The 25,554-nt window shown below is 41.7% G+C and overlaps 1 protein-coding gene across 1 annotated transcript in view; it reads right to left on the bottom strand.

Annotated features, from left to right (window-relative positions):
- MBTD1 (mbt domain containing 1) overlaps positions 1-25,554 on the bottom strand; it is a gene marked incomplete in the record, with an annotated part of 2,241,711 nt that overhangs the window by 1,546,279 nt on the left and 669,878 nt on the right. Inside the window, 1 exon segment of the mRNA XM_044084938.1 lies at positions 10,064-10,181. Within this exon segment, the coding sequence (XP_043940873.1) occupies positions 10,064-10,181 (118 nt within the window).

Below are 25,554 nucleotides of genomic sequence, written 5' to 3'. Positions count from 1 at the left end.
CATGACAAAACTAACAGGATTTCCTCTTTTCAGAAACATATACTTGAGTGTATTACATTCAGACAAAAAATCTTCCATAATAGACACTATCCGTGCAGCACGCACAAATTGTCCCTTCACTATAGCCTTCTTCTGTTTCAGTGGATGCAAACTTAAATAGTGAAGCAAAGAATTCGAATACGTCTCTTTTCTGCAGATTTTTGATATAAATTTATTTTTATAATCCTTAACAAGGAAAATGTCAAGGAAGGAAATTTCATCTAAATGATGTGTATAAGAAAACTTTAAACATTCTGTAGTGGAATTAATATAAGTAATAAACTCATTAATTAATAATTCAGGTCCATCCCATAAAATAAAAATATCATCCAGATATCAAGTATAGTGTTTAATATAACCATAGAAACTCGAGGGAAAAAGGAATTTCTTCTCCCACTGTGTCACAACTATATTGGCATACAGACCACCACATGCCGACCCCATAGCTACCCCTTCTTGTTGTAGAAAGATTTCATTGTTAAAAAGAATGAAATTGTTTTTAAGCACAATTTCCATGAGGTGAGTGTAGAGTAATATATCAAAATGACCAAACTTCTTTGCATAAAGTAACACTGAACCAATCAAGACCAATGCTGTGAGGAATAACTGAGTAGAGGTCTTTTATGTCAATAGTCAAAAAGACAGAAGTGTCTTTGAAAGGTATTTTGTTGACAGATTCAAGAAAGCTCCAGGAAACTTTACAGATATGAGTTTCATTAAAAACAAAATGTTTTAGCTTAAGGTCAAGATCTTTAGCCAAGGGGTGTGCAATGGATCTCTTAGCATCTACTATAGGGCGCATGGGTGGTTGTGTTAAATTCTTGTGTAACTTGGGTAAGCCAAACATTACTGACATTCTTGGATGTAAAACTGATAAGCAATTCAGAATTTCAACAGAAATAGAACCTTCTATAAAGAGACCTTGTAGTTCCCTCCTTATTTTAGTGTAGGCACCATTCAATTCATTGATGGAAGATTTTGCATAGGCTATACTGTTTAAAATAAACAGATTCTTATTGTTTTCGTCATGTAAATTCATTAACACAACACAGTCCCCTTTGTCCGGTTTCATAACCCTAATTCTATCCAACACATCCTTCATTTCATTAATGGTGGTTGTCTCCTGAGTATGAATTTCAATATTCGTCCTATGCCTAGTAGGGAGGTTACGTATATCTAGTTCACACATTCTCTCAAATAAGGAAATCATAGGATGTAATGGAGGAGTGTAACTGCTGGAAATGGCAAGGGCGTTAACAAACTGACTAGATAGAGTTCTAAAACAGAACTTTTAAGTTCAGCTTGGGGGTGTATAATTTTAGATCCATCAAAGTGGTAGCTACATTACACTTGTATTGGGGTACAGAAGTAAAACCCTTTGCAAAAATGTCACAATGTGAAGTGTCCATACAAACATTAGAAAAATTATAAACTTTAAAATCACCTAAAGAATTCGTAATGATGTTACAAGGGGGTAAAATATGGTCATGGTAAGTGCCTATAATGTCAAAAACATCAGTATGTTCAGGGGAATCCACTTCAATTATTTTCCCGTTGTTGTTGTTATTGTAAAAGGTTCTCCCTCCCCTGTTGGATTGTCCCCCCCTCCCCCATCGATTGTTGGGGTAATGGGAAAATGTATACCTGTCTATCCAATGGTTGCCCTGTGGGGGGGGGGGGCTCTGTTCTTTAGAAGCCTGGAGCGTCTCAGTGGAGGAAAATCTCCCTGGTCTAAAAAAACTTCCTCTGAAAGTACAGCTGTGTACACTTACCATAAATGTAGATGTTCAGTGTATTCACTGTTGCAGTCATTACATTTGAGCTTTCTGCCTGCAGGTAGCCCTCAGCTGGCCTGAAAAGTGGAAAAGATACTGTTCCTGGAGCCAGACCCAGAGTATGAGCATTACGGTGCCCAGCTTACCTCATATTCTTCAGTACTTAACAGAAATGCTCCACAAGGGCTTATCCTTCTCCAATTAAAATTCATGCCTCTGCAATTTCAGCACATTATAATACTGAACCACCCCTCACCTCTCATCCCCTGTTAAAGCAATTCCTCAGAGGGGCTAAAAATTTAAGACCCCCCCCCCCCCAAGCGAGCCCCTACTCCAGCCTGGGACCTTAACTTTGTATTGGAAAAGCTCACTCTCCCTCTATTTGAACCAGAGATGAAATTCCTTTCTTGGAAAACAGCCTTCCTTTCTAGTCATCACTTCAGCAAGAAGAGTGTCTGAATTACAGGCCCTCATGGCAGTGGAGCCCTTCATTATCTTCCATGCAGACAGGGTTTCCCTCAGGACCCGAGGTGACATGCCTGTGCTGTCCCTTGTTGAGGTGACATGCCTGTGCCCACCATCGAAACTCCTGTTGTAGGCAGGGAATTAGTGGTATTACTGCTTCAAAAACTGTGACAGAGTTGAGTACACACACTTTTAGGTACCATTGTAATTTCCTCACATGCAGTCTGGCATATGGAATTAGTAGTATGCAGGATGCCATGAATCCCAAGGCCTGCAGAATTTTTCTTGCAGGGAGTTGGGTCTTTGTTGCCATCAACTGAAAGTACTGAGTCAGTTGTCCTTGCTTGTCTGGCGTGACATAAGCCATCTGGGCCATAGTATTTAAGCTGGCACCCAGGAATATTATCTCTTGTGAGGGCACTAGTTTTGACTTATTTTCGTTTACTGTGTACCCTAGGCAAATTGGCAACCTTTTTACAAACGCCAGATGCTTTAGAAGAATGTCCTTGCTCTCTGCTTGAATAAGGCAGTCATTCAGGTATGGATATATTTGAATTCGTTTTTGTCTGCAAAATGCAATTACTGGTGCCAGGCACTTTGTGAAGATCCTGGGCGCAGTAGATAAGCCAAAGGGCAGTGCAGAGAATTGGTAATGCATTGAACCAGCTATGAATCTGAGGTATCTTCTGCAATTTTGTCTGATAGGGACATGCAGGTATGCCTCTTTGAGGTCCAAAGTAACAAGCCAAGCCTTCTTGCCCAGCATGGGAAGACGCTGCTGTAGTGTCAACATTTTGAATTTCGGAACATCCAGGTAAGTATTTAGAGTAGAAAGGTCTAGTATGGGTCTCCAGGCTTTGTCCTTTCTGGGGACCAGAAAAAGTCTTGAGTAAAATCCTTGTCCTTGTTCCTGTTGTGGCACTTTTTGAATAGCTCTCATGTCCATGAGGGCTGTAATTTGTTTTTGTGCCTCTGCCCATTGATTTCATGGCAGGTCTGGCATTCCTTTTAGCCTTGATAGAGTGTGAAAGTGGAACCTGTAACCTTGAGACACAATATTCAGAACCCATTTGTCTTGGGTGATTATATGCCAGTTTTGAGAAAAAAGTGCAAGTTTTCCCCCTAAGGGAGTTGCCAAAAGGTAAGTGCTTGGCATTCGAAGGGGAAGTCATTGGGCTGTTTCCTGTAAGGTTGTGACTTGTCTTCGCCTCCTTTTGGGGTTGAAGCACCCCACTGTCATGGTCTGCAAGAGCCTTGGGGCTGAGATCTGCCTCTTTGTGGTCTGTCTGACACTGGAAAGGACCAATTCTTTGAAGGCCAATTTCTGCTAAATCTAGGTGGCTGTACCTGTAAGAAATCCTTCACCGTTTGCATAGATTTTGCCTTATCCTCCATTTTCTTTAATACCTCTTCTGCCTTAACATCAAATAAAATATCCTGCTGTAAAGGAGCATCCAATAATTTAGCCTTAACATGATCGGGTAAACCTTGTTCTTTTAACCAAGCATGCCTTCGAATCACAGATCCTGTAACTGCTGCTCTACAAGAAGCCTCTAATGAATCAAAACCACATTGCAGAGTATGCCTTGCCCACTTGTTCAGCTGCATGTAATAACTCCTGCATTTCCTTATAGTCAGGTTGTTCTGAACTTGTAATAATTTTCTGCTTTAACAGAGACATTAAATATTGTTGGTATTTAAGCATGTGAAACTGGCAATTTAAAGCTCTCACTGCTAAAGTTGCAGAAGTGTAAACTTTCTTCCCCCATCTGTCTAATGCTCTAGAATCCCTGTCAGAGGGAACTGGATTCCTAGCCGTGGAAGCCTTTACCCCTTTGGGACCCTGGGAAATAGTTTCTGGGTCAGCAACAGTGTTTGTATAAAGAAATTTGAGAGAGTCAGGGACTCTGTAGTACCTGTCTGGCTTGACTGGAGCAGGGGGGCAAAGAATCAGGATTTAAACTGGATTCAGAGAACACATCATCCACAATATCTAACACTGGCGGAATAGCAAGGGGTCTGTGCTGAGGTAATAAAAGAAAATCTCTGAGTTTTTTCTTGGATTCTGAGTAATCCTGGCCCTCCCATTGGAAATGCTCCCTTATGGTATGTAAAGTTTCCCCAAAAGAATAATCCTCTGGAGGAGAGGCTGAAGGAATTGATTCTTCAGCATCAGAGTCCTCATAGGGGGTAAAGAGTATCCCTCATCTGAAGAGGAATCAGAGTAAATGGAAACCTGGTCAGAGGAATCATAGTCTGTATCCTGCCTAGGCCATTTATCAGGAGGGGGATGGGTACTCCTAATCAGAGTAATTAAGTCTTCAGCCATTTTGAGCATCTGTTTTTTAGGCATGGAGGCCTGTCCAGGTGAATGCTGTACTTGCTTCTTTGTCTTTAATGGAGTTTTAGACTTGGCTGTAGTTTTTTTTGTAATCTGTGAAGGTCTGAAAACACCCTCAGAAGCCGATGCCTTCTCAGCGGCTCCGGACCCATCTGAAGGGTTAGTTTCTGTAGGCCAAACACCTTGAGTATCCAGAGGCCTAGACATCTCCACGTGGGAGTCGGATGTGTACTGTGGCTCTGAGGCAGCAGGTGTCAGGGGCTGCGAAAGCGCCTCACTGAGAACCGGCGACTGGCCTAGAAGAGGCTTTATCGTCAGTTTTGGGCCTCGGATGCCTGTCCTTATCCTTGTCTTTGTGTTTTTTTGTGTATTCCGGTCGTCAGTTCTGACGGCATGGCATAATTAAACCTTCGTCCAAAGTAATGGCGAGCAAAATCAAACCGACGTTTAATAGTGCGTTTGTTAAATCTAGCACAAAACTGACAACTAGTGATGTCATGGACTGGGCCTAGGCATGGAATACAGTAAGAATGAAAATCCTTATGAGGATCCTTATGAGGTATTTGCTTCCCACAAGAAATACAATTATTAACTTTTACTGACATCAGTCTGAGGCAAGAAAAAGTTTCCCCAATGGGGTAACTTAGCTTTACTGAAGACTTCGGTTCTGAAAATTCGAATTGAAAATCTCAGGAGTCGGCCGACCAGCACTTGCGAACTGCTTTTGCTTCAGGCACCGCGCGGCAAGAAAGACTGAAGAAAATGGCGTCGGCTGCATCTTATATACCCCTGGCGCACTGACGTCAGGGAAGAAGCGACAGCAACCGACGCCGGACCAAGACTTTGGAACTCTGGCTGACTGCGGGACTGCCTGACGGCAGGATAACCCAAGTGTAATGACTGCAGCAGTGAAACACGATGAACATGGTAGGGTTAGGTAAGAGCAAAATCAAAGCAGCTTAAGATGCTTTGATGCTTGTAAAACAGCTTATTTTTCATAATCTCCACCAAATTTTCTGCTTTCCTTCCCATGCATATTTGAATAAGACATTCTTCCCTATCTTAATGTCCACTGTTAACATTTTCTCTATCTACTTTTTCTCTCCTGATGCCAGCTGTTGTCCCATTCCCAGCCTCTACATATCCCACCCAATATCTTCTCCTTTCACCAAATCCTTCTTAATCATTCTTACCCTTATTCTTTCACTTCGACCTTGTATTTCTTTTTCTGTTATAACTCTCCACAACTCCTCAATGAGCCAAAATGTTTTCTTCTTTCACCATGGCAGTTGTTTTTAAACTTTTCTTCCATCTATACCCATAGGACCACTTTTATTATCTTCCATAATTTCTCCACTTGTTTGCTCTCCTGCTTTTTTACCAAATCTCAGTTTATGAACTCATTCCATCAGACCACTCTCCTTTAGTTTCAGTTACTGCTCTTTGTGGCCCCTTCTGGTTCCTTCTCCATAAACACTGTGTAAACTATACTGCTGCACAACCACTTAAGTCAACAAGCAGTGACATACAAGATCCTACGTCGCATTCCTCTATTAAGAATAAAATAGATGATTCTCTTTTTCTGGATTCAAGCAATACATTTTTGTTCAAACTTACAGGACAAGTACTTCATTAGTTTGCTCCCTACACCCACCTTAGATGACTGGTTATTCCAGTTGACGTCTTGTAGACTAGAAATTACACTCCCCTCCACCTCTTCAGCATCTGTCATATCTGCATAAGGTAGCTTGTAGATGGTGCTCTTTTATCCCCCTCTACAGGACTTGTCCAATGGTTCCTCCTTCCTGCACCCCATTGTCTTTTTTTTTCTTTCTTTTCAGATGTGAGCACCAGACATTCCCTAATTGGGAGAGAGCCCTAAAACCTATCTGTTCTCACTGGAGGAGCATTATTTATTTATTGTATTTATTTACCAGAACTGTCCAACTAGACAGAAACTCCTTTCAGTGGTAGCCGAGGAAAAAATGCTACAAGACATACAACAGAGGATATGCTGTGTTAATAAAGTATACCTAATACCTGAGTAATGTCATGCAAAGTACTTATCAACACTTAATAGTTGCACATATTGAGGTTAAGGCTATTAAAAAAGTAACAGAATTGAGTGTAGACAGTAGTCAAGCTAACTGAATAACGCTTAAGACAGTAGTATAATTTGTTTAACAGTCAACACTATTAGTGTACACAAGATGATTATGGTAAAGCATTTTAAAGTAGAAAAACAAGTGACATTAGAGAACATATTTTGGTTAGCTAGAGGTAATTAAAAAAACAGTATGCTGAGATGGGCATAAAGTCTGGTGGAAGGGAGCTTCTACTAAAGGCGCAGGTTTATATGACAAATGTAATACAGTGGAAGAGGAAAACATTTGCAAGAGATGGGTAGAAGAACTAACTTACTTGTTACCCAACAAAGCAGCAATCATGTTAGGGAGTGGAAAAGATGTTGGCCCTGTGGAGGTCCCTGCCTGGCACCCTTACCCAGAAGGTAACTTGTGGACTCTGCAAAGGCTTCCTGATCAGGTATAGTTATGGATCCTCCTACAAATCCACCTCCCTGACTCAGTGGTGTTTGCAAATTGCAACAGCATAAGCTTGTCCAGCGTTTCCACTAGCAATCACCCACCCATCAGTAGGTGTCACTAATATCCCAGAATGGAAAAGCAGGCATCAGCTGATCAAGTACATTCTTCTCTGCCCAAACCCTCCAACATTCATGCCATTAGTTATAAACAACGGATGCCTGAATCGTAGTCATGACATCTCTCCCTACAATAAAGGGTTGGGACAGAAAGTGATCTTGTACCAGTTTTTCTTATGCTTTCAGCTGACCCTATGTTGTGGAAGCCTATTCTGATAATTTGGAGTCTTTTACCCTCATCCTGTTAATCTATTTGTTCCACTTTGATTATACCTTACTCCCATCTTCTCATCTTCTAGCACCTCTCATCCAACTTTTTTCTTAGGTAATATGCCACCTCTTGTCCTTCCTGAACATAAAATCTCCTTGTGTCACTGGCCCAAGCTTAGGTTACGCAGCAATATCAGCCAGAATTTCAGCTATTAGTAATTCCATCTCAGCCATCTTCCTTCCTTCCTACAATCCTAGACTGCAAAGTACCACTCTTGACTACATTAGCTTTAGAATTAATATAAAGCAATAGGCCACCTGAATGAAAAGGAACAAAAGGGTGGGCAGAACTCATTTCTTCATCCATTTTAGAAATACTAGCCTGTAAATCAAATGAGGTTCCTTTCCAAGCAACTAAAGAGTGAGAAAACCTCTTCTGACAGTAGCTTCAGAATGAGAAGACTCTCACTTGACCAATGCACATGGAGTCAAGCATGCAATGGGTAGATGAATGCCAATGGCAGATAATGAGTCTTCACTATACAAAGATGCAGCACTCACAAGTTGCAAAGCTCTCTGCAGGGCCTAACGCTGGCTTCAGCCCAGATTTTAAGGGCATTTTTCTCAGTTGCAGAGAGAGGTCCAACCCAATGTCTGGGCACTGCCTCCTGGCCTGGATGGGGCAGGACAAACCAGTTGATAATCCACAGCTTGGGTGTGCAAGTCCTGCTGGACTGGAAATGAGGCATAAGGAGAACAGTCTTAGAACATGAGTGCTACAACTGAGTTTATGAAAGGAGACATAAGCCACTCTTCCAAGGATGCATGCACCTGCTACACATCCTCAGGGAGGAGACAGAACACCATAGGATAAACTTCTCCAAAGAGGCTTTTGTCAGTACCCACTGATAGACACAAGCCTGGCCCTCAGAAGTCAAAAAGTAGGTGATGGCACGTAAAACCAAAGAAGCTATCTCAAGGGTTTACTTGTCTGGACAAGGAGTGAGCCAAGTCTGGCCTGTTGCTTCTTCCCCCTTCACAATGCTCTGGAACCAGCTGGAAACATGCAAAGAAGCCTACTGTTGATCTATGTGGTGGGTACCCACAGCCATTGTATTTTTTTTTTTTTTTGGCAGACGGGCCTCCTATAACAGTTCTATATCAGATTTTGTTCTTCCTTATCTATCACCTTTGCTGCACCTTTGAGGTTCCTTCAACTTCTTTTAATGCAAGCTATACAGACCTAATCTTACTTGAGAAAAACTACCACATGGCTACTGCCATTCTGATGAATAGGATCATTATAAGGTCAAAGCCCCCCATTCTCTACCACAGAAGAAGCAGCACCAAAGCAGAATTGTCAATGTGTTCACTCCTACCTAATGAATCCACATGACTGAGACTAGCACATACTGGGTTCAACATCAACTACGCCAAAACCCCAAGCTATTAGTGGTGTGTTAGGGATTATCAAAATTCACCCCGCTTTGACAGAATTCCGAGTACACCTGCAGAATCACCTCTCCACACACCTGCACCACCAGTACTTCTGGTTCACTCCTGCGCTGCGGTGGTGTGATCAAATTTCCCACTTCTGTTTTACAAATAAACTTGAACTACTCCCACCACCCTGAGTGAAGACAAAGAGGCTAGAAACTTCTTTCTTCCTTCCATCTCTGAGAGGACTGGCTGAAATGGTAGAACCTATGGTAGTACCTGATGTATAAGAAATGCATGTTACCATAGTAATGCTTAATCTTTCTAAAGTAAGCTCCTTCTTTTAAAGGCTCAACATAATTTGTCTTTTGTCACCAACAATCACATTTCATATCCCGCTATAATAGACCTTAACTAGATCTACAGCGGAATTTACTTATCAGGGAAGAATGAAATAAGAAAGGATATGATCTAAAAGCAAACATTTACATTCCTCCATCATGCTCCTCTTAGATTCTGCTCATTCATCTTGCTATTTGCAATGCTTTAACACATACATTTATGTTTCAACAAATTGTACATTGTGCTATCTTCAAAAATGTATGTCTCAATAAATCATACACTGGTCTATCTTCAAATTCATCAGTCATCCATTTCCTAATGCTGCTTCTCACAATTTCACTGCTTCTCACCTGTAACAACTCATACATGGACCTCAAAAGTCCCATCAAAATGCAGTACTCTTGACCACTAACTTACAATTTATGTAACTTATTACTTATAACTATGTATAACTATATCTTACACAACCACAACCCACCATTTAATATATAGTGCACACCAAGTAAATAAACTGGACTGGACCACTGAATTAGGAAACTAATTCTTTACCATTACCAGTAGTGCTTCATCCATTCTCCCTCAAACAAATTCAGACGAACCTCAGAGGGGGGATAGCATTTATGATAAATTCCAGACTATTAAGTGAGCAAAAGAAGCAATGCAAACTAAATTGAAATGGTTTTGCTGCCTAAAGAAATATTTGAGATGTCAGTAACTTTTCAGTATGTTTGTTTCACAAACCTGGCTACAGCAAAAGATAATTGTAAAACAGAAAAATGTGAAGTTATTAACCTGCTAGCTTGACTATTTCTGCTATCCAGTATACTTTTGTAGGTAGATTGTTGTCTGTGTTGGGAACCTCCACTCTCACACCTTCGGCAATGTCTCCCCAACAGCTCCCCATTGGTGCCTGCAAATAAGCAACCACAATGTTAAAATTCTGTATAGTAATTCTTCAGTTCAACATAATGTCTACAGAAAGGTCTTAGCTGCTAAAACACTTAATATTACAGCAAACTCAGTAAAGATACATGTATTAGATGATGGCTATGTTTCACATATAAAAAGATTTAAATGAAAGACAGTTTCACTAACCTCTTCTCAAATGACTAAGATGCAGGTGATACAGGGTCAAATCTCATTTTGACACTTCAGGACAGAAAGAGAGAGAGAGAAGCCACAACCTTTCGGCCTCAGACTTAAGCAACAGATATGACACCATGCTTGGAGACAAATACAGTTAAGGGTACACAAACTAAACCTAAGTAAGAAGAAACTCAAACATGCAGTCAGGAGCACTTAATCTAGGCTGCATCAAGACACGTGTTTATTTTGTTTGTTAACTGGGTATGTGAGCTGATTACTAGACCCATTACAGTCAAGTGGCACAGACAAAGCAAAAGGTAGTGACAGTTTAACAGTAATTCAAGCTAAACAAAACAAAGAACATTTACTAACTGAGCATTAATAAAATAATACATTTCTACCTGCTACACAAGATCATTAATAAAAACAGTACTGACAATATTTATAATGCCATAAGTTATCAATAAGAGAACAAATTCATAATAACAAACCATGCAAGAAACAGAAATGTGCATTTAATAGAAATGTAGACATTCGGGGCTGAAAGTAGAGATGGTGAAACTTTATACTGTTGTAACTATATATGTATAGATGAGAACATTTTGAAAGTGAATGTGACCGCAATAAGGAACACACAAGAAAGGCTATTTTACAGTCAGTGAAAGTTAAAATCTGACTGAAAACATCCCCCTGTATACTTAAAAAAAATTATACTTGGTTTCAATTAGCAATGTATAATTCTGTATTTCCTTAAAACATTTTTCATGCATCAGGATGTCTAATGATATATGCTGTATTATTCCAGTATGCTGGTGCTGTTTTGGAGAATGCGTCTTACTGTGTGGGAAGAAAGAAAGAGAAAGGTGTTTGAACAAGTTGTGTAGCTGTATCATCACTTAAGAAACAAGCAGAGTTCTTAAATATTAGGGGTGTAGCTCGAGAGACATTTCCTTGAGAGCTACAATGCAGAAACCAGAAAGCTGCACCACCACTTCACTGTGGAGCAGTACGGCTGAAAAGCACAACCACTGAATCTACAAGTTCCAACAAGAAATCAAGCACATTGCAGCGATCCCCAAGGACAGCTACCTGGATGTATTCTAACAGACACAGGCGCACTAGAAGAGTTATTGTGAAGTACACAGGCTCAAAGAAACTGGACAAAGTCTAAAAGTCCAGGTTTATAGATACAGTAAACTTGTCCCCATTTTGGGCCTTTGCCCTACCGTTATTTTATACTTTGTTCAGTTTCCCTGTACTTGTGTACATCGCTGTAATACCTCTTCTAGCTCGACTGTCTCCGTTAGAACACAGCCATGTAGCTGCTCTTAGAGATCACCACAATTTGCTTGGTTTCTCGTCAGAGCTTAAAGCTTCAGCGAGTGTGCTTTCCTGCCATACCGCTCTATGGTGAAGTGGTGCTGCAGCCTTCTGGTGTCTGCATTGTAGCTCGCAGGGAAATATCTAGCGAGCTACACTCTGGAATCCAATTATTATCTTACATCTCAGTGGAAAGTAGCACATTTATTAAGTCTGAAATCTATTGAGTTTAACACAGAGGATTATTTGTGGGGTGCCAATCATAATCTGTTTTTCATGAATTAGAGACATGAATACAAAAAACAAGCGGAGCCAGCAAACTGAGATCAAAGATGCTTTATAATCCTTATAGTATAAAAAAAACCATGGATAAGGATTATAAAGCATCTTTGATCTCAGTTTGCTGGCTCCGCTTGTTTTTTGTATTTACTTTAAGTTTTGGTGCCGTGCAATTGCCCACGTGCAGGAGGTCCGTTTGGAGTGTTAGAGACATGAATGCCATGAAATTCACCTTGAGACAGAAGCACATATAAACAGATTATGATCAAAGATCCAATCATAACTCTTCACAGTGCATGTAGCATTATCGGCTTCATGTACTACTAGTTTAAAAAAAAAAAAAAAAAAAAAAGGGCTAGGTGTTTTGCTGGCTTTCAAAGCCGGAAAGCACTTAGGGAGCACTGTTAGAAAGGCAGTAAAACACTATTTTACACAAAGTCAGGGACGCACTACCAACACTGACAGCAAGCAGAAACATTTTTTGTTTTATTCTGCCACTGTCACTTGCTGGTCAGTACTGGCAGATTTAACTGCCTAGCATGATACCTGATCTTAAGTGAAGCAGGGGGTGCTTAACATTTGTTAAGATCAGGTCTCACAATACAGAAGCACTTAACCAATTTGTCTTTTCCTGAATACTGGAGCATGATCACTACACACGATGTAGCACAGACAAGTTACCCTCACTAAGTGGATTCCAGTATTTTCTTTTCTAAAATTTCACAATGATAATTACTAAAGAAATGATTATTAAATCATAGTGTTCATTTCTGCACTTTCAAAGGACGTGGTGTTTTTGTGGAAAACACTGAAATAAGAAGGCCATACTCAACTCTTTGAAAGTGTACATTGATGGAGATTGCTCATCTATCTTCAAGTGGAAATAAATGAGAAAACTTATAAAAACAATGTACTACAGCAGAGTAACAGATACTGCTAAAACATTTGCAAAGAATGAAACAAAGTATTGTGGTAAGCGCTTTTGTTCTTTAATAATACATAATATAAGAAACTCATCAAACTAACAACTGCAAGAATACTGAATATGTAAATAAAAATGTCAATACCAAGTGCTCATCATACTTTAGCATGTAATCAGTGTTGTTTTTTTGCTAGTAGTCAAGCTTTTGTTATTACGTATACAGGTAAAATAATACAGGCTAAAAATGGATTTACCTGCAAGTCTAAAAATGTTGCATATTTAGCCCACTGCGACACGTGTGAAGCATATTATATTGGCAAAACCAACAGGTTGCTGTCTGATAGAATATACAAGTATGTTCTGGCTAATAATAATAAAGATACAAATAATGGTTTGGCTAAACATGCTCTTTCATGCAATTTATTTAGAAAATTAAAATTTTTTGTGTTGAATACACTGCAAGACATAGGTTGCGGTGGTGATCTAAGCAGAATGTTAAAATGTACAGAAGTTAGATGGCAAATATATTTAGATGCAGATAGGCTCCCAGGTATAAATGACTATATTAATATTAAATCTTTTTTTTAATTCATTTATTCAATTGATGAATTTTTATATATTCTATAATTCATCATTTTAAAAAATAAGTATAATTGCACTGTTTAAATACATTATGTTTAAGTATTGTTACTGGTCCACAGTGAATATGTGATGTTGACATTTTTAACTATTTAGTATTCTTATAGTTGTTGGTCTGATAGCCACGGTGGTGCAGCGGTAGCATTGTCAGCTCACAGCAAGAGGTTCTCCCATTCGATTCTCGACTGGAGTGCCTTCTGTGTGGAGTCTGTATGTCCCGCCCGCAGTCGAGTGGCGTTCGAAAGACATGCGTGAATGGGCGTGCCTTCGTTGAAGGTTGGGCATTGAGCTGGCACCGTAAAAATTTACTGCCGATCATTAGCGGACCAGAGTTCCTCTGTGGCGACCCCTAACTGGGAAAAGCCGAAAGAAGAAGAAAGTTGTTGGTCTGATGAAGTTATTGTATTATGTATTAAAGAACAAAAGCACTTATCATACTACTTTCTTTTCTTTGTAATTGTTTTAGCAGTATCCTTTACTCTGTCATACAACATTTTTTTTTTAAGTTTGTGTGTTTACTTCATTGGCTGGATTCTTGTTTGTTAGGTGAGAGAACTTGTTTATTTTTTTCAGTTGTTCCAATATTCTGCCAATTTCAGCTTCTATACAGAGAAAGGAAAGGAAATGAAAAGTACAGTTGTGTACTCTTACCATAAATGTAGATGTTCGAGTGTATTCACTGTTACAGTCATTACATTAAGTTATCTGCCTACAGGTAGCCCTCAGCCGGTCTTGGATTCCTGCATCAGATGCTGTCTCTTCTTCCATGACATCATATCGTCAGGGATATAAAACATGCAGCCGACGCCATTACATCAGTTTTTCTTGCCACAGATGTCAGGTGCCCCCATAATGGAAAGCAATTATAGGTTAGGCTACACCACCAACAAAAGCAAATACACCAGAAAACTGAAATACACTAAACAAGAAGAAATGTATAGCCAAGAGAAGTCAGGGGGCTGAAGGGAGGGTAACTAGGACTGCAACAGTGAATACACTCGAAAATCTACATTTATGTTAACTGTACACAACTGTACTATGTTCTTCGTGTTTCAATGTTGCAGTCATTACATTTGGGTTGATTCCCAAAGCTAAGGAAGGGAGGAAGAAGTTAGAGAACATTAGGACCGGCTATTAAGCCCTGCAAAACTGCAGTGGCAAAACCAGCTCTGGATTTAGAAAAAATAGGCATGTGGTAATGCTTGGTGAAGGTATGTACAGAGCTCCATGTAGCAGCTTCTACAGTGTCCCTGGTAGGGACATCTCTGAAAAAGGCTGTAGAGGTAGATGCAGCCCTGGTGGAATGTGATCTTATCCCTTGTGGGGTATGTTTTCCATGCTGCTTATAGCAGAAATTAATGCAATGGGCTATCCACTTAAAAATGGTTTGCTTTGAAATGGTCTTCTCCTCTGCCCCTGCAGCAAAGCCAACTAGCAGATTTTCTGAGAGGCTTAGGCCTGTCCAAATAAAATCTAAGTTGTCTGTGCATGTCCAAAGAGTGCAGTATTCGTTCTCCTTTGTTTTGTGGATTTGGGAAAAAAAGTAGGCAAATGAATGGACTGATTAAGGGCCACACTAGACACCACCTTGGGCATAAAGGAAGGATTGGTCCTGAGGGACACCCTGTCTGCATTCAAGATGGATGAAGGGCTCCACTGCCATGAGGGCCTGTAATTCAGACACACTTCTTGCTGAAGTGATGGCTAGAAGGAAGGTTGTTTTCCAAGAAAGGAATTTCAACTCTGCAGGAGGTAGAGTGAGCTTTTCTAATACAAAGTTAAGGTCCCAGGCCGGAGTAGGGGCTCTCCTGGGTGGTCTTAAATATTTGGCCCCTCTGAGGAATTGCTTTAGCAGGGGCTGTGAGAATAGGGGTGGGTTCAGTGTTATAATGTGCTGAAATGGCAGAGGCATGAATTTAAATTGATGAGAAGGAAAGGCTCTTGTGGAGCACCTCTGTTAAGTACTGAAGAATATGCGATAAGCTGGGCACCGTTATGCCCATCCCCCAAGTCTGGCTAGGAACAGTATCTTTTCCACTTTTCAGCATAAGATTTTCTAGTACTAGGCCTCCTTGCCTTCAGAATGACATCTAGCACCTACTTACTGAGGGATGCTATTGGAAAGCTCAAGGAATTAGCCAGGCTGCAAGGTTCAGGGTTTGAAGCTAATGGTGCAGCATCTGGCCCTCCTGGTGAGACAGCAGGGAAGGGGTCTGAGGCAGGTGCCATGGTTCCCAGCAGTGACACAGTGCGCAAGAGGGGGTACCAGTGCTGGTATTGCCAAGTCTGGTGCAATCAGTACTGTCCTTGGTTTGCCCTGTTTGATCTTTAGCAGAACTTTCGAGAGGAGAGGCAGAGGGGGAAAGGCATAAACTGAGAGGCTTTCCCAAGTGAAGGACAGGGCATCCACTTTTCAAGCTTGACTGTGGGAAGTTCTTGTGCAGAATTTGTCCAATTGGTAGTTGTGAGGGGAGGCAAACAGGTCTATCTCTGGATTCCCCCATATGTTTCTCAAAAGGTTGAATATCTTTGGTTCCAGTTTCCACTCATGTGGGTCCATGAGATTTCTGCTTAGGTCATCTGCCAGTGAATTTAGCTTGCCTGGCAGGAATTGAGCTTGTATGTGCACTTGGTAGCTCAAAGCTATGTTCCAGACAGTCATGGCTAGCCTGCAGAGAGAGTACGAGTGGGTTCCCCCCTGCTTGTTTATGTACCACATAACAGTGGTGTTGTCTGCCTTTACCAATAATTGTCCTGAACGAATGTGGTCCTTAAAGGCTCTCAGGGAATTCTGTAAAGCTAACATTTGATTGATATGCAGGTGCATCTGACTCGGGTTCCATTTGTACTGAATGCACTGCCCTGCAAGTAGCCCCCCATGTATAGTCTGATGCGTCTGTTGTTAGGGTTTGGGTGGCAGGGGGTATAGTGAATGGGAGCCCCTTGTTGTGATAGCAGGCCTCTGCCCAGCAAAGGAACTCTGTCTTTATGCAAGGAATGATAGAAACCATTGATTCCAGGTCCTGAGAATGTTGACACCATAGGCTTTTTAGATACCATTGTAGTTTCCTCATATACAGTCTTGCATATGGAATTAGTAAAATGCAAGAGGCCATGAAGCCCAGCGCTTGCAGGATTTTCCTTGCAGACAGCTGGGTCTTTGTGGCCAGTAGTTTGAAGTAGGCTGTCAAACTTCTCTGGCGTGAGGTAAGCCATCTGGGAAGTTGTGTTCAAGCTTGCTCCCAGGAATACGATTTGTTGGCAGGGTACTAGATGAGATTTCTTTTCTTTTATGGTGTACCCCAGTGAGGTTAGAAGTTTCTTTACAAATGCCAGATGTTTTAGTAGCATGTCCTGGCTTTCTGCCTGAATTAGACAATCGTCCAGGTATGGGTATATTTGAATATTTCTTTGCCTGCAAAATGCAATGACTGGAGCTAGACACTTTGTGAATACCCTGGGCAGTAGCTAAGCCAAAGGGAAGTACAGAGAACTGACAGTGCATGGAGCCTGTTCTGAAGTGTAGGTATTTCCTGCAAGATTCCCTTATGGGAATGTGCAGGTAAGCTTTCTTTAAGTCTAAGGTTGCCAACCAGGCATCTTTGCCTAGCATAAGAAGCAGCTGTTGAAGTGTTAGCATTTTGAATTTTGGAATTACCAATACGGTGTTTAGAATAGAGAGGTCCAGAACAGGACGCCAGAAGTGGTCTTTTCTGGGTACCAGGAAAAGTCTCGAGTAAAAACCTTGTCCCCTTTCTTCTGCTGGAACAGGATGAATAGCCCTGAAACTTAGAAGAGAGAGAACCTACTGTTGAGCCTCTGCCAACTGATTTAGGGGTAGGTCTGGCCAACCGTTTGGGGTTGGTAAGGTGGGGAAGTGGAATCTGTACCCTTGGAAAACTACATTTAAACCCATTTGTCCTGGGTAACGAGTTCCCAGGTTTTTGCATGCAGGGCAATCTTTCAACCTAAGGGAGCAGGCAGTTGAGCAGGGCTTGGAAGGTTTAAGGTTAAGTCATTGTGACACTTTTCCATAGGGGGATGTCTTACTACTTCCAGCTTTGGAAGTGGGAGCCCCCCACTGCTTAGACCTGTGAGCACCTTGAGACTGTAGCCTAAGTTGTCTGCTGTTCCTGGGTTTGGACTGAGAAGGCCTGGAAGAGACAAGAATGGACCAATTCTTAGAAGGCCAATGCCTAATAAATCTGGGAGGCTGTACTTCAGGAAATCTTTAAGAGTTTGCAAAGATTTAGCTTTTTCCTCCATCTTTTTAAGGACTACTACTGCTTTGTTGCCAAACAGGCAGTCTTGGTTTAAGGGAGCATCCAGTAATTTAGCTTTAAGATAATCTGTCAAATTTTGCTCCTTAAACCAAGCATGCCTTCTAAGTACAGACCCAGTGACAGCAACCCTGCAAGATGCTTCTATAGAGTCAAAACCACATTGCAAAGTATGTTTACCAACTTGTTCATCAGAATGCATTAAATCCTGTAATTCTTATATTTTCAGCACAGCCAGGAATAACCATTTTCTGTTTAAGTAGTCCCATAACATGCTGCTGATACTTTAACACCTGAATCTAGCAGTTTAAGGCCTAATGGCCAAAGTAGCAGAAGTGTATACCTTCTTACCCAATCTGTCCATGGCCCTGGAATCTCCATCAGAGGGGATAGGGTTTTTGGCAGTAGTAGCCTTAATGCCTTTAGGTCCTTGGGAAAAGGTATCTGGGTTGGCAGTGGGATTCTTGAAGAGGAACTTGCGAGAGTCAGGTACTCTGTAATAACGGTCAGGCTTCCTGGAAGCTAGAGGTAAAGTGTCTGGGGCCAGGCTAGATTCCAAGAAGGCATCATCTACAATGTCCAGGACAGGAGGGATAGCTAAAGGCCTGTGTTGAGGGAGGAGTAAGAATTCCCTAAGTCTCTTTTTGGAGTGAGAGTAATCCTGGCTTTCCCAACGGAAATGTTCCCTAAGAGTGTGCAAGGTTTCACCAAAAGAAAAATCTTCTGGAGGGGAAGCAGAGGGAATGGAATCCTCTGCATCAGAATCCTCATAGGTAGATAAGGGCAAATCCTGGCAATCATAAGAAACAGAAATTTCAGAATCCTGATCAGAAGAATCAGAAGGAAAATCAGTTCTAGGTCTCTTAGAAGGTGAAGGCTGGCTTCCCCTAATTAAAGTAATACGGTCTTCAGCCATTCTTATTTGTTTTTTAGGCATATGGGCCTGACCATGTGATTTGGACATCGGTTTTCTAGGCGTGGGTTGAGTTTTAGGCCTTGAAGAAGAAGATGGCATCGGTTTGAAATGCAAGTCATTAAGGCCTGAATACACCCTCAGATGTCGGTGCCTGCACAGCAGCTCCAGACCCATCCAAGGTAGAGATATCCGCAGGTTCCATAGTCGAAGAAACCTCCCGTGGCATACCGGACTCCGAATGGGTCTCAGTAGAGGCCTGCGAATCTGAAATAGCGGGTATCAGGAGCTGCGAAAAAGCCTCACTGAATACTGGCGACTAGCTTAACGGAAGCGTCGTCGGCAGCTTTGGACCTATGCAGTCTGTCTCTGTCTTTATCTTTACATTTTTTCGGAATGTCAGTAGTCGGATGGCTTACCGAAGCCATTTCTGGATAGTTAAACCGAGTACCAAAAAAATTTGCTGCAAAAAGAAACCGACGATGAATAGTCCGGGGGTTGAATAAGGCACAAAACCGGCAGCGAGGGATATCGTGGTTTGGGCCTAAGCAAGGAATGTAGTACGAATGAAAATCTTTATGAGGTATTTGCTTTCTACGGGTAATACAACTGCTAACTTTTACTGACATCGGTTAAGAGCAAGAAAAAGGATCCCCAACAGGGTACTTAGCTTTTTTGAAGACTTCAGTTCTGAAACTCGACAATGAAAATTTCAGGAGTTGGCTGACTGGCACTTGCGAACTGCTTATGCTTCAGGTACCTGCGCCAAGAAAGACTGATGTAATGGCATTGGCTGCATGTTTTATACCCCCGACGACCTGACATCATGGAAGAAGAGACAGCATCCGATGCAGGAATCCAAGACTTTGATATTCAGGCCGGCTGAGGGCTACCTGCAGGCAGATAACCTAAATGTAATGACTGCAGCAGTGAAACATGAACATCTGCTCATCTAGGAACAATGTAACATACTTCTGCTGTATTATTTGCGGTACAGGAATTTCTTCACTGTCAAGAATTGTTAGGCTGGTAGTAGGGTTCAGTTTTTATTGAGTTACTAACAGAGCATTGTGACTTTATTACTATTTACTGTAAGTTTGTACTTGAATAGGCAACTTTAGACTCCTGCAAGCATCAAGGATGAAACTGAGATAAAGATAATCCCAGAAAAGTGACTCTTACCTTCTCCAAGTATACCGAGCCTTGTCAAACAGCATCTTGTGATGTCTCTAATTTCAATACAGCAGTTAATTTACTTACTTACTTTGTTAAATTGTTGGGTTGGCTCACAGGCCACTTTCAGTCATGACCTGGGCCGGTGTGGCAGTTACACAGTTCAACAAAGAATTACATTGTTAGAGATAACATAATGACATGGTGTCCTTGTAGAAATATACAGACAAAATGTAACAGCTAACAACTGACACAAAGTACAGTTGTGTAAAATCTTACCATAATAGTAGATGTTCTTCTCTTTACTGTTGCAGTATTCTTAACATGAGGGAGCCCCTGCCAAGGGCAGCCCAACGTCCAGCCAGTATACCAAAGCCGTTAGGCTATTACTGACATGCCATACATCACACATATGCTGACCATGCAAGGTGTCGAAGTGGTGCCCAGAAGTATCATCCTCAGAACTGAGAGCTCCAGGAGGAACACAGCCCTAGGATACCAGAGGGTAACATACACACCAGAGGGACTAAAGACCAGTGGAGGCTGGAGAGAGCAAATACTGCAACAGTGAAGAGAAGAACATCTAATGTTATGGTAAGATTTTACACAAGTGTACTATGTCCTTTCATTTCACTGTTGCAGTATTCTTAACATGAGGGAGAGTGCAAAAGCTCAAGAAGAAGACAGAGAGAAGGAAGGGCCAAAGGGCAAAGCAGAGAACTGAAAATGCCAGGAAGCAACAGAGAAATGTAAAAACTTCCTGATAAGGGGATGAATAGGGACATGGAGGCAAGCATCCTTGAGATCCAGAGAAACCATAAAAGCCTGAGGAAGCAGAAGAGGGAACAAAGTCTGAAGGGATAACATTTGAAAGGAAGGAACCTTCAGAAATGTACTCAGGTGAGAAAGAGCCAGAATGTGTCTACAAGTCCCCTCTTTCATGGGGACCAAAAACATTCTGGAATAACCCCCCCCCCCCCGTTTGAGCAGATGGAACCTCTTCAATAGTTCCCTGAATCAAAACACCCTGAAGCACCTCTGTAAAAGAGCTCAACTGGTCTTGAGGTGGCTGAGGAATGCCAATGAAGGGGGAAGAAATTTCCAAACCATGAACTACCCCTGGCGAATGATGGAAATAAACCCAGGAATCCTGAGTTATGTTTAAACAGACGGGAAGAGGCAGGGAAAGATGCTGTGAGAGAGGAATGTGGCGGAGAATAATCGGGTAATCAGACAGAAAGGAAGGTTTCTGAGCAGGATGGTTTGTGTAGACTTAACTGGAGGAACCCTCCTACCACGCTTTTTGCCTTTACGAGGACGGCGAAACTGCATTTTAGCAAAGGCTAGTTTATTAGGATAGTTTCTCTGAAACTTTGGCAAAGAGGAAACAAAAATATGTTTCAGGTCCTGTAACTCCTTGTCTTTCTCCTGCAGGGACTTAAACAAATCAGCTGCAGCAGTAAAAAACAAACATTTTTTGTACAGGGGAGCATCCATCAACTTAGCCTTAACATCATCAGGCAGAGGTTGAAGCTGTAGCCAGGAATACCTCCTCAACACAGTCAGAAAAAGCAGCCCTAGAGGAAGCATCTACTGCATCATAACTAAGTTTAATGGAATGGTGAGCCACTTGGGAAGAAGCCGCTAACAGAGAAGAAGTGTTACCCTCAGAATCAGGAAAGTCCGAAATAACCTGACAAGCCTGAGTAAGGAGAGACAAAACATATCTGGTCATAGGAGTCTCATAATTAACAGCCTGAAAGGCTAGGGTGGCTTAAATATACATCTTTTTACCCAGCTTTTCCACAGGCCTGCTGTCTTTATCAGAAGGAAGAGGTTTGGTAAAAGGAAGTAATTCAGAAGGCTTTTCAGATGGCACAGAACCCACCAAAGGGTCAGCAGATGGACACTTAAAGGAATTTGCAGTCATCAGGCACTTTATAAAACCTATCCATTTTTTTTTTGGAGCAGTGAGCCGAGAGTCTCAGGCCTGAGATGCAGAAGAAACTGCATCCAATAAAGCAGCCAAAACAGGAGGAACAGCAGAGGGTCTAGGAGACTCCATTTGAAGGAGCTCATAATATCTCCTCTGCACTTCAGAAACTTGAGAACAATCCCACTTAAAGATTCCATCATCCTGATTATGGTATCCCGAAAGAAAATCTCTTCAAAGGAGATTCAAGACTAGCAGTCTCCTCTTCCTCAGAAAAATACAAAGGGGAGAGAATCTGGGTAGAATAGGCCATGGAGTCCTCATCAGAATCCACTTTTTCTTCAGAGGAATCTTGATCCCCTAGACATTTTGAGCGGGGAAGACGACCAAGGAGGAGCTGGGACAAAGACCCCTGAGGAGGCTCTTCAAGGCCAAAAAAGCAATCAATCAAACCCTTTGTAAAATTCTGCTATTCGCTTTGAGGGTCCTTGGAAGCAGAAGAAATATGTTTTGTCTTTTTTTAAAGGGACTCCACCTTATGAAAAGTAGAAGGCTCTGATACTGGCCTACACTCAATTATAGTTGGAACTTCCTCCCTTAACCAGTATCTGAGGAACCCCCAGGCCCTTCAGTAATAATCAGCCGTGGTTCCCTGTAAACGTCCAAAGTGGATGTCTGCAAAGCCTCCGAGGACATGTGAGAAGCCAGATCCATGACAGCCTCTGAACCAGTTGCAGCAGAAGAATCCAGCCCAGAAACCGGGCAATCTTCCGGGCTTTCACCAGCCTCAAGAGAGATATCCAGTGGAGAAGGCACAGTTGAAGAGTCTGACCTGACATTTTTTGGCCTTCTCAAAGATGGCAGACCCTGCGGCCAGGAAACATCTTCCATAGTATCTTTCGCTAAAAGCTTTAGATGCTGGTTTTCAAGATAAATGATGAGGGATGAAAGACTACTACATAAGGTCTTTGGAACAAAAGCCTGACAAATAGTACAGGACATCTGGCTGTGAGAAGCTCTTAAACAAAACAAGCACTGCTTGTGATGGTCTTTATGGGGAACCCGTCTCCCACACTGGCATTTACCCTTTCTGGATGACATGAAACCCCACAACAACATAAATGTTGAAAGCAAAAAAGGATAAGTTAAAAACCCTCAATGGGTCACTTATCTGAATGGCTAGGTAACCAGCAATGACTTGTATGATCAGACCAACGAACAAAAATAGCTTTTGGACTGGCGGCAAAGTAGTTCTGAAGATATGTCCGGATGTCACCTTTACCCCTACCCCTTGTGTGGGAAGCATATGTGTGACATACTGTGTATCAATAACAACCTAAAGGCTTTGGTATACTGCCAAATGTCAGGATGCCCTTGGCAGGGGATCCCTCTTTTTAAGAATACTGCAAGAGTGAAATCGAAGGATATCTAAATGAGATGGCAATTAATTAGTTTTAGTCACACAGCATTAACAGCATCTTCGCATGGTAATTCAAATAAAATGTGTGCAATTTAATGAAAAAGAGTGATGTATCATATGATTAGCTATATATGACTGTTGCTTGATGTTAGGTTTTTAGCCAGTATCACAACAGCAGCACTTGTATTCCATGTAAGAAAGCTTTTTTTTACCTACGTTGACATCTAGCCTTGATAGTAATACTGCTTTTTCTGAATATAAGTGAATGGAATTTCTAGTGCGTCTGTTAAGTCACTTACGTGCTAGTGTTGGACAGTAGGAGCAGTTTTGCTCTTTGTATGTGAGGTAGAGTTACTCTGATACCAAAGTGCATGTTCAATAATATAGCACTGGAACCCCTGGGGGACTTCCTGTGAAAAATAAGAAGTTATGTACTCATCATAATGTTCCAGGTTTGCTGTCCATAATCTCACCTTCATTCTTGCTGGTTGGATCTGGAACCGAGCATCGATTCCAACCTGGCCTTTAATGCTCGAGAGCTTCCACTGACTTACAGCTATACCCTATCCCATAATGCCAAGGGAAGGTTACCCAGATCTTGTTTGCAGATTACTAACATATTAGAAACTCATATACCACAAAGCAATGTTAATCATTCTTAGCCTATGTCTCATGAGGCAAGAAGGGAAGCACAGAACATTTTACAGCCAATAAAAAATTCTTCTCGATCCTCCAGGAGCAAAGGTTGGGGGAAGGAAGGTGGGATGCAAGAATGAAGGCAAGATTATGGACAACAAACATGAAACATGAAACATTATGGTGACTACATAACGTCTTAATGTTATGTTGTCCCATCTCGCCTTCATTCTTGCTGGTTGGGACAGCGTCCCCAGCACCTTCGCTCTTCAGAACAGTGGAACCAAAGGAAGCCCTGTTCTGGGAGGCCATGCCTACTTTGTAATGAGTGATGAAGATATGAGGACTGACCCATGTGGCTGCAGCACAGATAAAATCCATAGGTAGTCTGACCTGAAAGGCGGTCAAAGTTGACATAGCTCTTGTTGAATGGCCTCTAATCTTTCCTGGCAATTGCTTATGTTGAGAAATTATATGCATAGGTAATAGTGTCAGTAAGCCATTTCGACAAAGTAACTTTTGAAACTGATGTGCCTTTTTTGTTATCTGAGAAGGTGACAAACAGCTGGTCGGACTTTATAAACTCCTTTGTTCTATGCAAGTAGAAAAGAAACTGCCTGTGTACACCCAATTGGTGAAGCTTATATTCTGCCTTGTTGCCATAGTTTAGAAAGAAGACAGGCAGGTCAATGGACTGATTCAAATTGGTCTCAGAACTTACTTTGAGAAGGAATGAAGGATTTTTCTAAGAGAAACTTTATCTTTGTGAAAAACTAAATAGGGAGGGCATATGGATAGAGCCTGGAGCTGTGAAACCCTCCTAGCTGAGGTAACTGCTGTCAAAAAGACTGTCTTCCAGGTTAGAAATTTTAGTTGGCAAGAGGAAGCTGGTTCGTATGGTGGGAAATTCATAGTAGTCAGTACCAAATTGAGGTCCCAAGGAGGTGGTGGTTCCCTTATTGGCGGCCTTAGTGGAAAAGTACCTCTCAGGAAGGCTTTGCACAATAATTTTTGATCTCATGTACCCTATGTGGTAGTTAAGATATGGCAGCTAATTGTACTCGTACAGTAGCTGCTACTGCACCTTCACTGAAAATCTCTGCTAAGAAATCTAAAATTGTACTTACGAGGGCTGTGAAGGGGTCTATGTGATTCTTGGAAGCCCAACAAGAAAACCTTTTCTATTTGTTAGCATACAGTTTTCTAGTTGTTGTCTTATGAGATAAAACCAGAATGTGCTGCACTGCAGGGTATATGTCTGGAAGCCTGATTAAGATTGGAAGTGGAGCAACCAAGCTGTCAGTTTGAGGGTGTGAATAGAGGGATGGAGTGTTCCTGAATGATGAGTCAGAAGATCTGGTACTGGGTCCAGAATCCATGGTTCCTCTCAGAGATGGGGCCATAGGAAAGAGAACCAGATCTGACAAGGCCAGTATGTAGTTATGAGAATTAACCTGCAACTCAACGATTTGACTTTCTGAAGAACTTTGGGGAATAATGGAAATGGGAGAAAGCCAAAGAAGTCCCTGGGGCCAATCGTGAACAAGTGCATTTCTTGGCGACTCCCCTGGAGGGGGGATTAGAGGTGAGGTAGCTGCTGCTTTTGGTGTTCATGGACGTGGCAAAGAGGTTGCAGCAAGGCTGGCCCCCACTTGCAAAAAATTTGGCTCACAACGTCCTGT

Source organism: Protopterus annectens, chromosome 10.part0 (assembly GCF_019279795.1).
Source record: "Protopterus annectens isolate FY-2018-M chromosome 10.part0, PAN1.0, whole genome shotgun sequence".
Taxonomy (NCBI): Eukaryota; Metazoa; Chordata; order Ceratodontiformes; family Protopteridae; genus Protopterus; species Protopterus annectens.
This window is presented reverse-complemented; position numbering and strand designations above follow the sequence as displayed.